Source organism: Suricata suricatta, chromosome 4 (assembly GCF_006229205.1).
Source record: "Suricata suricatta isolate VVHF042 chromosome 4, meerkat_22Aug2017_6uvM2_HiC, whole genome shotgun sequence".
Classification (NCBI taxonomy): domain Eukaryota; kingdom Metazoa; phylum Chordata; class Mammalia; order Carnivora; family Herpestidae; genus Suricata; species Suricata suricatta.
In genome coordinates, this window is record NC_043703.1 from 50,127,433 (window position 1) to 50,144,707 (window position 17,275).

A 17,275-nucleotide genomic window follows, 5' to 3' on the forward strand; every position below is an offset into this window, starting at 1 on the left:
TATATATACACACACACACATATATATGTGTGTATATATATATTTTTTTAGTTATTCCTTTGGACATAATGTATTTGAGGTGTGTGTGTACGCCCACGCGTTGCCATTGTTGATTTGTTAACTTACTTAGTCAACCAAACAGAATGCACTCTGATTGTGGTCTCCCCCAGCTCCTTCCCCCCAGCCCCCTCTGCTTGGCTTTCACTTTTGCTACCACTGTACGCTTCTCCTAGAACTCCCGGAGACACGGTGACAACCACATCCAAGGCCCTGCTCCATGCTCTAGTCCCAGGAGCCTCCAGCAGGGCCAGAGTCTGCTCTCCACCCAGTCCTGTTCCACCAGCAACCAGCGCACACACAAAGGCTGTAAATGGGCCTCCAGGCGGGTGTCACAGTAGAGGCCTCTGACATTTCCACATTTCTTGGGATCGCAGAACTCGGTATCCCCAGTCTACCCATCCCTCCCAATCTCCGTCCCCACCGTGACACACTCTGGGTGTTTTGGAGGGAGGGAATGGGAGGCGGGCGGTAGATAGGAAATGGGGGGGGGGGGCGGGGAGGACGTCAGGGATGCAGCACGAGCTCACACTGGTGCCCGGCCTGTGAGGGAAGGGAGGAGAGAGGTGAGGCGCTGGAAGGGGTGGGGACCGCGGGGCTGGCCCGGGCGGGACAGGGCACAGTGTGAGCACGCGCGCCTGTGCGCGGCGCTTCGGGGCAGCGGGACAGAGCCCAGCGCGGAGACTCCCAGCGTCTCGCTCCTCCCGCCACAGCCATGACAGAAAACTCCGACAAAGTTCCCATCGCCCTAGTGGGGCCTGACGACGTCGAGTTTTGCAGTCCCCCGGTGAGTACCGGCTCCGGATCCCCGATCCCGCTGCCGGGTCACTGGGCACGCAGAGCCCGGCCTTTGTGCAGGTGTCTGCATCCACTGCCCGGAGTCAGGGATTTGTGCCACCAAATGTGGGGCTCGGGATGCGCAGACCAGTGGGAAGAAGAGGGTGGGACAGGACCCAGGAGCCGTTGTCATGTGGCCGGCAGAGGTGCGCATCCGCGAGGCTATGACCCTGCTCCGCAAAAGTTTGCTTATCGCCCGCACATCCACCCCTGAGTTCAAGGGACCCTCGGGAGGGAGCGAGGCGAAAGGGGGCGCGGTGTCTCCCACCCCAGCCCGGAGTCCTTGGGGGACGGGGGGCGAGGCGCAGAGGTGACCCCTCTCTCCCCGGCCCTGGTCCGCAGGCGTACGCCACGGTGACCGTGAAGCCCTCCAGCCCCGCGCGGCTGCTCAAGGTGGGAGCTGTGGTCCTCATTTCGGGGGCGGTGCTGTTGCTCTTCGGGGCCATCGGGGCCTTCTACTTCTGGAAGGGGAGCGACAATCACGTAAGTCCAGAGGGCATAGCGCAGGGGTGCTACCGGAGTCCGGGTGCTTGGCCGGGAGGAGTGCGAGGCGGCGGGGTCCTCGCTGTCACCCACACGTTGCCCTCTAGGTGGAGCCAGAGCGCCGGGCCGGAGGGGGCCGCTCGCCCCAGCTCACGCTTGCCTCTGGGTCCCCTCCGGGCACCTTCTGCCTTCCCTCCCACACTGCTCCGCTGCTCTCTGCTCTTAGCTACTTTGTAGAAAAGCAAGTTAGGGTTTTAACGGTGAATATTAAAAGGTAGAGTTGCGGGAAAATCGACGGATGGTTAAGGGAAATCCGTTTTCTCCGAATCTCAGCCAGGCGCTTGCAGTCCTGTGACTGCGGATGAGGTAGGACACCTCTCTGGCCTCATCCTTGGGGAAGAAATGTAATTCTAGGATCTCTAAGGCTTCTCCTGGCTGAGAAAGACTCTGACTTTAAGTACCTACGACTAAGCTTCAGACCCAGTACTGGGGATGAATTTGAACTTTCAGACGTTTTTGTCTGTTTATTGAGTGTGACCTATCCATGAACGCTCCCTTCTCTCTTGCTCTAAGAAAAAGAAATGGTATAACTTCGTTAAAGGTGGCAAATCTCTTTAAAAATCAATTCTGGCCTAGTCACATGTGATTTAACGGTAACTGTTTCACTAACTGTTGTCCCACTTTCTTTGTATGTAACTATTTATTTTAAAGCTCCACCATCTCTCAAGGAGTATAAAAAACTGCTTCTAGCTTGACTGGGCAGAATTCCAGGGTGTTCTCTAAATACTCTGAATTTCGTTCACCTATGAAAAGGGGGGCATTTTATCTTGATGACCATTGCCAGGCCTGGTATAAGCTTATTTCAACTAATGGAAAAGAATTCCATCTCCAGGGTGCACACAAAGGGCTGTTTCTTAATCACTTCCCTCAGAGGATCTTTGGCTGCTGTTTGGGGGGGGGGGACCCCCACGATGAAATTCAAAGCATGAACGAATTCCAGTACTTAGAGAAAATGGTGCTGAAAGCAATTCAACCATTTTACACATCACATCTTCCGCAGCCACTGCATAATTTGTATTTTTAACTCAAATGCCTACTGTAGATAATCATGCCATTTAGCACTGAGTCTGTTTTAGAGACTATATCAAATTTACAAGCATCGATTTGTAAGATTAGAATTGCACAATATTTTTGTGTATATTTGAAAAGTGCCTTTATGTATTTGTATTTTAAATAGAGAAGTTGGCCAGATGATCATGTTTGAAAGCAGCAAATCTAAACAGGACAACAATTTCAAGATTTACATCTCCATTAATAGCGGGGTTTCGATTATCAACCCTTGAGAAATTGTATGGTATTTGGATGTAAAAGCTGCCTTTTCCATGACAGAACCTCAGTGGTACAGGTCACTTGGAGATAAAAATAGCTTTGCTTTTTGGAAGGTAAAGATTTTAAACATGAATATTAAAATGAATACCTTTGGCATTTAATTTTTCAAGGCAAACACAACTAACTGACGAGCTTCTAAAAAGAGAGATTGAATGGTCATACTGACTAAATAGGACTCCCTCTTTTCATCTTCCACTTTACCACAAGAGTCTGATCCAATGATAGCAGTATTAAATTCTAAGAATACAGAGGAATAGTGATTCACATTTTCTAGCCAACAGTCGAAGTTATTGCTATTTCCTCTACAGGCAGAAGAATGAAGAAAACCATGATAGATTTTTTTTTTATTCCCAAAATATTTGGTGCTGACCTATATCACTCAAGTCTGAAAAACAAACCCCAAAATAGGAAATAGAGTATGTTTGGCAACATCTACGCATAGCACATGCACAGGGCTGCTGCTTTCCATGAAAGTGTAAACAGCCCAGACAAAATGTAATCCAAAAAGGTAAGTCTCTGTCAAACAAAATGACATCCCCACCAAATGGACTGCTCACTCCTTGGGGATTATCCATGCCTCTGCTCTTCTGTATTAGTTTATAGAGGAGAACCAGCTGTAATTCCCCTCCAGCCCTTCGATATGGGTAAATCCCCTTAGGACAGGTTTGCTGGAAGTCAGCTGCAGGACGGTGGAAACGTCAGACTGCTGATAACTGGGGGACGAGTGACCAGGCTCAAATACTGACGCCATGTCTCACCCACGTTATCATAAACGGAACAGACACTGAAATCTGGGATAGTCCCACCAATATGAGACAGCTGACCATCCTGCCCTGTGGGACGAGGGGGTGAGACCATTGCTTGGGGCCTTTATTCTCAGATTGATTTTTCTAGATATTCTCCCAATCCTTATGTAATTCATCTTACAGAACCCAGGCTTCATTAGAAACTAATTAGCAAATATTCTTCCCTGTAAAAGGCACCATACTGAGCAGAATTTTGGCAAACAATGAACTTCACTGTGCTTAGAAAATAGCCTTAGGTGCCCACAGCTCCACGGGCTCAGAGCAGACAAGATGATTACTACTCCACCAGCCCAGCCTCCTTCTGAGCGTAGGGCCCAGTACTTTGGAAATAACTTTGGACTGTTTACCATCCCACCATTCCCTTCAGGAGGGCCCAGACCTCTCACTGTTGCCCCATGGAGACAGTGTGCTCCTCATAAAGAATGAGCTAAAGCTACATTACACATTATGCGATACCCAGGCACCTGGGTGGCTCCCAGTCAGTTAAGCATCCCAACTCTTGGCTTCATCTCAGGTTATGATCTCACGGTCCATGAGTTCAAGCCCTGCATGAGGCTATATGTGGAGAACAGAGCCTGCTTGGGACTCTCTCTCTCTACCCCTCCCCTTCTCAATAAATTAATTAATTAACCTAAATAAAGAAAACAAAAAAAATGATGCAATACCTATGCCTAGTTAAGGAGCTTCTGCTGGTGCAAAGATGGCGGGGGGATGGTAGAGGAAAGTAAAATTAGGACCACTAACCACTCTTCTGTGTTACAATTTTGTCTCAAGATCTGCTAAGAACTTAGAAACTGTTCATTTCTGAAATCTTCCATTGCCTTATTAGTAAAAGCTTATGTGCAATGCTCGCTCGCTCTCTCTCTCTCTCTCTCACACACACACACACACACACACACACAGCCTCTTGTTGCATGAGTGAAGGATGCTTGTGGCAGAACTCCCACAAATGTTGTCTGCCGTACTCCTTAGGTAGTCATCCTTAGCTCATGTGAATAGTGGCTGCTCAGAGAGCACAGGGACAGAACAGAGGCTGCTTTCTAAACCTTCCCCGCGAAAGGCATGGGCCCAGCCAAAGAAAACAGGTTTCCCAAACTGGGCTGATCAGAAGGACCACCTGAGATGCAAAGTGAACACAGGCTAGTGGGCTCTGCTTCAGCTCCGCTCAATCAGAAACCTCAGAAGTGGTTCTTAGGATCAGGCAACCCCAGAGGCCACTGTGCTGCAGGGATCCAAGTTCATCAGGACAGAAGGGAGGGCACTGACCGACAGCTGGCTGAAACAGCGTGCTGGTATCTTCTGTTCCACTGAACGAAGGCCGGTGCCTGGAAGTATCCTGACTACCCAAGCCATCTCTGCATCTCTGCTGGTAAAAATAAAACTGTGCTCTGTGGGTCTTGTGATAATGAGTTTTCTACAAGTAATGATCCTGTAATAACAGATACCTCTTCCAGTGTTTGTCCATGTAGCAGTCTTTCTTCATAATGAGGGAGAAAATCGGACTTGAATTGAATCTGTGCTATTTGCAGTTCTGACCTACAGACCGGACACTAAATAGCAAGTGTCTCTCCTCAGTTCTTAGTCCTCCCTCTTTAAAGATTTTTATATCTTGTATATTACATATAAGATGTATATATGTGTGTATACACATATACACACATATTTTTCAAAGTCAGAAAAATAGGAAAGAAGGGGGAATGGAAGAGGAGAAGAAGGGAGGGAAGACAAGACCCATTCACTACCCCACAGCACTGAGAAACTTCTAGCAGGACAACAGCACACTGAGCAAGAGCGGTGTGTGATTTTTTTTTAAGGTAGTATACTAACAAATGGTCTAAGCTAAGAGAACCCTTTAGATCAACTAATTTATTCAAAACCTATATATATATATATATATATACACACACACACATATACATATATATATATTTCATGGGGTTATCTTTTTTAAGATCTTACTTAGAAATCCAAAATGTAAAGAGGGAGGGGCCAAGATGGCAGAACAGTATCGAACATTTTTTTGCATCTCACGTCCATGAAATACAGCCACATCAACACACCTAGAAAACTGATTTGAGGATTAACACAATAATCAGCACGACCTGAACCACAGAACTCAGCAGGTACACGGTGCAGAGAGATGAACTGGGGAAGAGAGAAGCTGCGGAGGGCAGGGAGCTGTTTTTGCTTCTGGAGAGAGGACGGCAGCGCGGAGGGGGAGAGAAGAGTACAGGAAAAGCCCCACCCCCACCCCAAGCAGCCGGAGAGAAAGTGGAAACAGCCACAGGGACTGAACTAAAAAGGGAAAAAGGAGAGGGTTTAAATTCCATTAAGACTTTATAAACACAGGGAACACCAAGTCTGAAAGAACGCAGCTCATTACCTCGCAGTGCCTGGTGGGAAGGGCGAATCCCCAGAAGCGGAGAGCGAGGTCCTTGGGCCACACCGGGAGAGTCAGTTCCCTTGCTGCGAGAACATTTGGTAGAGGCTGTAGGGAGGCCGCAGACCCCAGAGAACAAACACATTCGCTGGTGCTGGAACAGGATGTTAAGGGTGAAGCCTGGTGCCAGGTGTGTGTTGTGATTTTCTATGATCCCTGAAACACTGCTACTACAGGATGGCGTGAAATTTCCCGAGGCGGGCAGGCACCGGCCGCAGTCTCTGGGCATCTGCAGCCGCACAGTCCTGGAACATTCCTGGATGACTCCGGCGTTGGCCGTTGCTCGTGAGACCCCCCCCCTCCAGGTCTGGACGGGTCAAAGCCGCAGTCCCTCAGAAGTGAGGAGTCATAAAACAGCCGCATCTAAGCTAACTTATGAGGGAGGTGCCGCCTGGTAACCTGACAGCTTGGTCGCGGACAATGGAAAAGCGGGAGGTAGATGAAGTCAGAGACAAAGGACCGGTGTGCGATTGCTAAGTGGGGAGAACAGTATTCCAATACTAGAGGCAGAGGAGCTGAGTGACGCCCGCGCATGCACATAAGCAACCACAAGCATGACAACAATCCACCCCAGTGAGCTAAGCAGCGCCATCTGGTGGGGAACGGAAACATTCCACTAAGCCCCGCCCAACTGGGCCAACATTGCTCTTCAGGAACGCCACAAGTGTCTCTGCCTCTTAATTTACAGACTATAAGTGCTTCATAGATTAACTTCTAGGGGAAGATGATGTAACTTCAAGTGTATTGCAGTCTGCTCGCTGGTCAGTTATTCAATAATTTTTCTTCCTCATTTCTTTTTCTTGAATACAGAAAGAAAAACATTTTTATTTTCAATTTTTATTAAAAATATTTTTCTACAATATTTTATACTTTCTTGTAAATTTTTCAAATTCTATTTTACTTCCATCATTTCATTTTATTCTGTTTCACTGTATTCACTGTTTTAAATTTTCAAACATTTTTCCTCCCTACCCCCCCCCCATTTCTTTACTCTATCAAATTCCTTTCAACAACCAGACCAAAATACATCTAGGACTTAGCATCATTTATTTGATTTTTTTGTGTATGTTGCTTTTAATTTTATAATTTTAATTTATATCCCTTAATAATTCCTTTTCTTCCTTCAAAATGATGAAATGAAGGAATTCAATTCCAAAAGAAAAAGCAGAAAGAAACAACAGCCAGGCAATCAATCAACACAGATACCAGCAAGATGTCTGAGCCAGAATTTAGAATCATGATAATAACAATGCTAGCTGGGGTTGAAAATAGATTAGAATCCTTTTCTGTGGATATAAAAGAAGTAAAAGCTAGTCAGGATGAAATTAAAAATGCTATAACTGCGCTGCAATTTCAAATGGATGCCATGGTGGCAAGGATAGATGAGGCAGAGCTTCAAATCAGTGATATAGAGGACAAACTTATAGAGAATAATGAAGCAGAAAAAAAGCAGGAGACTAAAGTAAAAAAAGCACGATTTAAGAATTAGACAAATCAGTAACTCATTAAAAAAGAATGTCAGAATCATCAGGGTTCCAGAAGATGAAGAGAGAGAAAAAGAGGTATATGAGCAAATGAGCAAATGATAGCAGGCCCTTTTCCTAATCTGGGGAAAGACACATACATCAAAATCTAGGAAGCACAGAGGACTTCCATTAGATTCAACAAAAAACAACCATCAAAAGGCACATCATAGTCAAATTCACAAAATACTCAAGCAAAAAAATAATTACAAAAGCAGCAAGGGAAAAAAAGTCTTTCCTTTACAAGGGAAGACAGATCAGGTTAGCAGCAGACCTATCTACAAAAACTTGGCAGGCTAGAAAGGAAAGGCAGGATATAGTCAATGTGCTGAATTGGAAAAATATGCAGCCAAGAATTCTTTATCCAGCAAGGCTGTCATTCAGAATAGAAGAGATAAAAACTTTCCCAGACAAACAAAAATGAAAGGAATTCGTGACCACTAAACCAGCCCTGCAAGAAATCTTAAGGGAGACTCTCTGAGGGGAGAAAAGATGAAAAAGAAAAAAAAAAAAAAAAGACCAAAAGCAACAAGGACTAGAAAGGACCAGAGAACACCACCAGAAACTCCAACTCTACAAGCAGCACGATAGCAATAAACTCATATTTTTCAGTACACACTCTAAACATCAATTGACTAAATGCTCCCATCAAAAGACAAAGGGGCACATAATGGATAAGAAAACAAGATCCATCTATATGCTGTTTACGAGACACCCGCTTTAGACCTAAAAACACCTTCAGATTGAAATTAAGGGGATAGAGAACCATCTATCATGGTAATGGTCAGCAAAAGAAAGCTAGAGTATATACTCTTATATCAGAAAAACTATATTTTAAAATGAAGACTATAACAAGATATAAAGAAGGGCATTATATCATAATTAAGAGGTCTATCCACCAAGAAGACCTAAAAATTATAAACATGCTCCAAATGTGGCAGCACCCAAATATATAAATTAATAATAAATGTAAAAAAACTCATTGATAATAATACCATAATAGTAAGGGACCTCAACACCCCACTTACAGCAGTGGATAGATCATCTAATCAGAAAATCAACAAGGAAGCAATGGCTTTGAATCACACACTGGACTAGATGGACTTAACAGATATACTCAGAACATTTCATCCTAAGGTAGCAGAATACACATTCTTCTCCAGTGCACATTGAACATTCTCCAGAATAGATCACATACTAGGACACAAATCAGCCCTCAACAAATACAAAAAGATTGAAATCATACAGTGGCTATTTTCAGACCACAGTGCTAAGAAACTCAAAATCAAACACAAGAAAAAATGGAGAAAGATAGCAAATTCTTGGAGACCAAAGACCATCCTACTAAACAATGAATGGTGTAACCAAGAAGTTAAAGAGGACATTTAAAAGCACATGGAAGCCAATGAAAATAACGCCACAGCCCAAAACCTCTGGGACGAAGCAACTGCAGTCATAAGAGGGAAGTATATAGTAATCCAGGCCTTCCTAAAGAAGGAAGAAAGGTCTCGGATACACAACCTAACCATATACCTTAAAAAGCTGGGAAAGGAACGGCAAATAAAACCTCAAACTAGTAGAAGACAGGAAATAATAAAGATTAGAGAAGAAATCAATGCTATCAAAACCAAAAAAACAGTGGGACAGATCAATCAAACCAGAAGCTGATTCTTTGAAAGAATTAATAAAATTAATGAACCCCTAGCCAGTGTGATCAAAATGAAAAAGGAAAGGACCCAAATGAATAAAATCAAGAATGAAAGAGGAGAGATCACAACCAACACTGCAGAAATACAAACAACAGTAAGAGACTATTATGAGCAACTAGACGCCAATAAAATGGGCAATCTGGAAGAAATGGACAAATTCCTAGAAACATATAAACTACCAAAACTGAAACAGAAAGAAATAGAAAATTTGAATAGACCCATAACCAGTACAGAAATCGAATTAGTAATCAAAAATCTCCCAAAAAATAAGAGTCCAGGGCCAGATGGTTTTCCAGGGTAATTCTACCAAACATTTAAGGAAGAGTTAATACCTATTCTCTTGAAGCTGTTCCAAAAACTAGAAATGGAAGGGAAAACTTCCAAACACATTCTATGAAGCCAGCATTACTTTGATTCCAAAACCAGACAAGGACCCCACTAAAAAGGAGAACAATAGACCAACTTCCCTGATGAACATGGATGCAAAAATCCTCAACAAGATATTAGCCAACTGGATCCAACAATACATTTAAAAAATTATTCACCAGGACCAAGTGAGATTTATACCTCGGATGCAGGGATGGTTCAATATCCACAAAACAATCCATGTGATTCATCACATCAATAAAAGCAAGGACAAGAACCACATGAGCCTCCCAACAGATGCATAGAAAGGATTTGACAAAATATAGCATCTTTTCTTGATTAAAAAAAAAAAAAAAAAACCTCAGGTTAGGAGGGAGGGATAGAAGGATCATACCTTGAGATCATAAAAGCAATATATGAAAGACCCGAACTTAATATCATCTTCAAGGGGGAAAAACTGAGAGCGTACCCCCTAAGATCAGGAACATGACAGGGATGTCCATTCTCACCACTGTTATTCAACATAGTATTGGAAGTCTTAGCCTCAACAATCAGACAATACAAAGAAATAAAAGGCATCCAAATCAGTCAGGAGGAGGTCAAAGTTTCACTCTGTGCAGATGACATGATACTCTATATGGAAAACCCAACAGATACCACCAAAACCCTGCTAGAACTGATCCATGAATCCAGCAAAGTCGCAGGATATAACATCAATGCACAGAAATCAGTTGCATTTCTATACACACATAATGAAGCAACAGAAAGAGAAATCAAGGAATTGATCCCATTTACAATTGCACCAAAAACCATAAAATACCTAGGAATAAATCTAACCAAAGAGGTGAAAAATCTATACACTGAAAACTATAGAAAACTTATTAAAGAAATTGAAGAAGACACAGAAAAAAATGGAAAAGCATTCCATGCTCCTGGATAGGAAGAACAAATATTATTAAAATGTCAATACTACCCAAAGCAATCTACATATTCAAAGCAATCCCTATCAAAATAACACCAGTATTCTTTACAGAGCTAGAACAAACAATCCTTAAATTTGTATGGAACCAGAAAAGACCCTGAATAGCTAAAGCCATCTTGAAAAAGAAAAACAAACCTGAAAGCATCACAATCCTGGACTTCAAGCTCTATTACAAAGCTATAATCATCAATACCTTATGGTACTTGCACAAAAACAGACACTTAAATAAATAGAACCAAATAGAGAACCCAGAAATGGACCCACAAATGTATGGCCAACTCATCTTTGACAAAGCAGGAAAGAATATCCAATGGAATAAAGACAGTCTCTTCAAATGGTGTTCAGAAAGCTGGACAGTGACATGCAGAAAAATGAACCTGGACCACTTTCTTACAACATATGCAAAAATAATAGGAAGTCATCAAAATCCTAGAAAACAAAGTAGGCAAAAACCTCTTTGACCTTAGCCGCAGCAACCTCTCACTCAACACATCTCTGGAGGCAAGGGAAACAAAAGCTAAAATGAACTATTGGGACCTCATCAAAATAGAAACCTTCTGCACAGCAAAGGAAACAACTGGCAAAACTAAAAGGCAACTCATAGAAAGGGAGAAGATATTTGCAAACAACATATCAGATAAAGGGTTAGTATCCAAAGTCTATAAAGAACTTATGAAACTCAACACCCCAAAACCAAATAATCCAGTGAAGAAATGGGCAAAAGACATGAATAGACACTTCTCCAAAGACGACATCCATATGGCCAACCAACACATGAAAAATTCTGAACATCACTCATCATTAGGGAAATACAAATCAAAACCACAATGAGTACACCTCACACGCATCAGAATGGCTAACATTAACAACTCAGGCAACAACAGATGTTGGTGAGGATTCAGAGAAAGAGGATCTCTTTTGCACTGCTGCTAAGAATGTAAACTGGTGCAGCCACTCTGGAAAACAGTATGGAGGTTCCTCAAAAAATTAAAAACAGAACTACCCTACCACCCAGCAATTGCACTACTAGGTACTTATCCAAGGGATACAGGTGTGCTTTTTCAAAGGGGTACATGCACCCCAATGTTTCTTAGAGCACTATGGACAATAGCCAAAGTATGGAAAGAGCCCAAATGTCCATCAATGGATGAATGGATAAAGAAGATGTAGTATATATATGTATACATATATATATATGTATGTATGTATATATATATATACAATGGAGTACTACTCGGCAATCAAAAAAAATGAAATCTTGCCATTTGAAACTATGTGAATGGAACTAAGGGTATAATGCTAAGCGAAATTAGTGAGAGAAAGACCAATATCATATGACTTCACTCATATGAGGACTTTAAGATACAAAATAGAAGAACATAAGGGAAGGGAAGCAAAAATATATAAAAACAGGGAGGGGGACAAAACATAAGAGGCTCTCAAGTATGGAGAACAAACAGGATTACTGGGAGAGTTGTGGAAGGGGGGATGGGCTAAATGGGTAAGGGGCTTTAAGGAATCTATTCCTAAAATCATTGTTGTACTATATGCTAACTAACTTGGATGTAAATTAAAAAGAAATTTAAAAAAAAAGAAATCCAAAACATAAAAGAGACAACAAGCAGAGCCACTTGGTGAAATTACAGATGAGCAGGAGAGAAAGGACCACATCATAGCCCCACCTCCTCTGCCACCACCTGTTGGCCACCTCTGTGAAACTTCAGAGCTCCAAGGACATAAACGAGAACCATCTGCAAAGGCCAACTTCTTCATTTTACACCCAAGGCAACTCCCACAACCCAGGGATAAGTGGGTTGGCCACTCATTTTTCTCACTCCTGGCCAGTGCTCTTTGCTGAGGCCAAGTCTCCATCCCTTCAGCCCCACGTGTCTCATAACAATATGCCCTACAATACATATGCCTATCCCATAGTCGTTAAAATGACTAACTCCCACTCTGATCTGAACAGATGTGCACATTGACCTTGCACTCCACAAACGCTGCTCTGCCTGTATCAGGCATAACCCAGTCCTGTCTGCAGTCCTGACTGTACACCATACACGGTGCCCAATCTTAACCAACGTATTTTTTAAAACCTTTCAAATTGGGGCATGTGAGTGGCTCAGTCGATTAGGCATCTGATGTCAGCTGAGGTCATGATTTCAGTTAGTGATTTGAGCCCTGCCTCAGCTCTGTGCTAACAGCTCAGAGCCTGGAGCCTTGCTTCGGATTCTGTGTCTCCTTCACTCTCTGCCCCTCCCCCACTCACACTCTGTCTCTGTCTCTCTCAAAAATAAATAAACATTTTTAAAAATTAAAAATAAACTTTCAAATTGAGGTGCCAGCTGCAGGCTTGTTCAGTTAACAATCCAGTTAACCACTTATCCATCAATGGGCCTTAACTCTGGCTGCAAAGTAGAGTTGACTTAGAAAGATCTGTGCCCAAGCCCCATCCCCACAGGTTTTGATCTGATTCTTTCAAGGGAAACGCATGCATGGTGGGTGAATATTCTCCTCAGCTATATGCAGCCAGGATTGCAATCACCGAGATATTTGAATTAGTAGACTAATTCTACCAAAGGTTTTACTTTGAAGGTATTTTCAAAGAAATCTTCATATTAAGTGATAGGTGTATGGATGACGTCCTCATATCTAACTACGTTACTTTTAGCGATGATTCAGTGTATCTCTAACAAATATGATAGCCACTCCATATACTGCACATCTAAAGATAAGCCCTGAATTGTTCTAAAAGGAAAGCATCACTGACTCCTATGTTCACTTCCAGATTTACAATGTCCATTATACCATGAGCATCAATGGGAAATTACAAGATGGGTCAATGGAAATAGATGCTGGGAACAACCTGGAGACCTTTAAAATGGGAAGTGGAGCCGAAGAAGCAATTGAAGTTAATGATTTCCAGAACGTAAGTATATTTCATACATTTAGAGAGTTAAACCAGGCAAGTCCGGAAGACTTTCCTAATCCTGGGAGAAGCATCTCTCACACACATCCCAATGTAACTGTTCTTTATGGCAGTCGTGGCACCACTAACCCACATGTGTTACACAGCATATTCTCTCTGAGAAAGGCCCACTCTTTGTCCTTGATAGTTTCAGAATGAAAAACACAACACCTTGGCACTGAAAAGAACAAGTTCTTGGAACTATATAAAGTCTTGGCAAAAGGACTTGAAAGAGCTATTTCTTTCCAAGCAGCTTTCTATAACAGAGTGAATAAAAGATTCAGAATATCCTAGAATGTTGCAAAGACTGAAATGTGAACTGAAACACAAGAGGGAAACTGTAATGACTTAACAATCTTATCAACAAAAGGTGGGATCTGTTTACATACTTTGCTCAATTCTTCAGATTTCCCATTTAATCAGAAAATTAGCATGGAGAAATTCCCCTATTATAATCCTGTTTTCTGACCGTGGCCAATTACAGACAAAACATTCAATCTCCTTTCAAAAGAGCAAACACATTTGTTTTCAAAAGTTCAATTTAGAGGCAATTTGAGCCATTTCGCTTTGCGCCTGTGCAACACGGTATCGCTCCGGGCCCTCTTTCCTGTTGGCCCACGTACATATCTTACTCTCTTTCTGTTCTAAGATAAGAGGCATCGCTGTTTGTGTTGTCCTGTTAAATCTGTAGATGGAGTAGGTGAGACTTCATAACGAAAAAAGGCATTCAAAAATAATGTCTCTTCTGAGAGTTTATTGGCCTGCGCACATCTCATCGACCAACCTTGTGCCGATTGATGAGAAAAACTAGAGATGCTTTTCATTGGAATGAAAGAACTCCTTTTGCTGATGCCAAAATGCATTTCACAAGGCCTACTGAATACCAAACAGATGCCAACCTTAGAACTCCCGTGCTGTTAGGTGTTGCTGATGACAGGGACTGTCTCTGTTTGGGGGGCTCTGCCTGGGGTAGGCGGAGGGGCAGGCTCTGTAGCTGTTTGTGACCGGTGTTCTTTGTTTAATCAGAGTTTGGCAAATGGCTCTGGTCAATGCACAAAGATAATTTCTCTGGACCTATTAAAGGCTTTTACTGCTAGACCTAGGACAAAGTAGGAGCATTTTTTCTTGGTACTGCTCAATGTAAAATGATAAAATGTGACTCCCACACACATCATTCAACCCAGAACAAAATTGAATACCTATGATGTGCCACAGTACCATGATATGCAAACGTAGCTTCGCAGATGAATAAGAAAAGATCCATCTGTCTCAAAGGGGCATGAATCAGGACTATACTTTTAAAATATTTTAATCCCAGGCCTATATTTCTGTTTTATAATCCTTTGGTTCCATTAATGGTATTGATTGTGTTTTGTTCTCATAAGCCAACAGGGCCACAAATATTTTACAAACTGATCAATTCTCTTTGATAGCTTCTACATTTCTCTAAGTCAGAACTGGTGAGTAGGACATTTTTTTGATGGATAGAACCTGTTATGGGTTTAAACAAGCCTGGACTTTTGAAAACACATGAATCAGCCACTATGGTACTGGCACAATTACCTTCTCCTATACTTTAAACCATCATTCAAATTCAAGAGGTGTTTATTTTTCGGGTCCTACTGTGTGCATGGGACAGTGCTGAGCATGAGAGATGCAAAGATGACTGGCACTTGTTCCCTCCCTCCAGGACCTTACAGTCCCGGCCGGAATGGGGTGGCGGGGGGACAGACATTCTGCACAGGAGTGACTGGGTCAGCCTGGGAAACGTGCTGCCACAGAGCTATATACGCAGCTCTGTGGGGCACAGAAGGGGGCAGTTTCAGGCATTGAGGGCATTGGAGCAGGTTTTACAGAGGTTGTGAGAGTTGAATCAGGTCTTGAAGAATGATTAGGATTTCAACCAGCAGAGAAGAGACCCAGAGAGGAATACTGAATACAAATGCACAGACCTTCTCTTGAGTTCTAAGTAGCCCAACATGGTGGAATGGTGGGGGAGTAGAGACAGGGGTGGATGAGGAAAGGCTCTGAACTGTAAGGGAACAGTCTCCCCTGCTAACTTAGGACCCCACCAAGATTTTAGTGGAGACAATAGGAAGAAAATCCTCCCAAGAGGGAATAGCATTGAACAAAGGACTCTAGGCTCCATAGTGTGAAAGAAAAATCATTCAAGGTACTTGTTAAAGAAGGGAAAGAGAACCATATTCAAGGGAGGCTACTACAGTGGGTTTTTAATAGTAGAGGAGAGAGATTGTGTTCAACTCTGAATACAGTAAGGAAAAGTGGGGATTTATAGCCAAGGAGCAGGATGGGGATATCAGTGGATAGAAAATAGCTAACATGTACAGTATTTCTTTACTAAACCAAACCAACAGGATTTTTCTGAAGCCAAGCCAGGGTGATCAGATATCAAGGCAGACTCAGCAGGATACTTGCTAAAACTGGAATAAACTGGCCAAGCCAGAGCCCACAGTCGGGGCCTAGTCAAAACGAGGACTCAGAGGAGCCTGACTAGAGAGTTGGGTCAAGGAAGGTCTTCGTCAGTGCCCCAAGGAATACAAAAAGGGGTGTGTTCAGAGTGTATGAGTTATGTTCTAAAAAGTTTTACCCTCAAAAGCATCAATGATACTGGTTTAAGCCAACCCTCCCAGACCCAATGACTCATTTATATAATAATAACCCTGGCTAGAAAGATAGAATAAACTGATAGGCATATACAAGCATTCACCACACATCTCACAGATAGGTACATTAGTGATTTCAAAAATTGATATAACCCTTCCTCAAAAAATTAAAAATACTGGGTATTTACCCAAAGACTATGAAAACACTAGTTCGAGAAGATACATGCACTCCTATGTTCATTGCAGCATTATTTACAGTAGCCAAGACATGGAGGAAACCCAAGTGCCCATCACTAGATGAATAAAGAAGATGTTGTATAGGTAGGTAGGTAGGTAGGTAGGTAGGTAGATAGATAGATAGATTAGATACGTAGATAAAGTGGAATGTGACTCAGCCATAAAAAGGATACTATCTTGCTATTTTGTACAACATAGATGGACCTAGAAGGTATTATGCTAAGTGAAATTAAGTCAGAGAAAGACAAATACCATATGATTTCACTTACATATAGAATCTAAAAAATAAATAAACAAGAAGTAAAAAACAAACAAAAAGTAGAATCAGAGCTATAACTACAAAGAACAAACTAATAGTTTTCAAAGGGGAGAGAAAAAAGGGGTTGGGCAAAATGGGTGAAGGGCAGTGGGAGACACAGGCTTCCAGTTATGGGATGAATAAGGCACAGGAATAAATTACAGCATAGGGAATATAGTCAATGGTATCGTAATAGGTTGTATGGCGACAGATGGTAGCTATGCTTGTTGAATCACTGTTGTACACCTGAAACTAATGTCACATTGTGTGTCAACCATACTCAAAAAAAAGTTTAAAAATCAATATGGCCCCCAACTAAAACATAAAAGAAAACTAAAACCAAAGCAATTTATAATCCAACTTGGACTTCAGTATATTAAATGCTCAGCCTGATGTACTCAAAAACATCCTTGAAATCACATGCTTGCTCCGATAGGTGAACAGCTGTCAGTGCTGCAGCCTAAAATGCAGACAGACGGACGTGTGCGTTGGCAGATTAAATACCAGGCTATTTTCTCAAACAGTGAGCAAAACTAACATTTTCTCTCCATTTTCA

General features: G+C 42.4%; 1 protein-coding gene across 2 annotated transcripts in view; it reads left to right on the forward strand.

Annotated features, from left to right (window-relative positions):
- The first annotated feature begins 676 nt into the window (after positions 1–676).
- CNMD (chondromodulin) overlaps positions 677–17,275 on the forward strand; it is a 32,387-nt gene continuing 15,788 nt past the window's right edge. For both annotated transcript variants that reach the window (XM_029936642.1, XM_029936643.1), the window contains exons 1-3: positions 677–844; positions 1,237–1,377; positions 13,381–13,521. In XM_029936642.1, the coding sequence (XP_029792502.1) occupies positions 773–844; positions 1,237–1,377; positions 13,381–13,521 (354 nt within the window). In that variant the 5' untranslated portion in view covers positions 677–772. The remainder of the gene's footprint in view (positions 845–1,236; positions 1,378–13,380; positions 13,522–17,275) is intronic.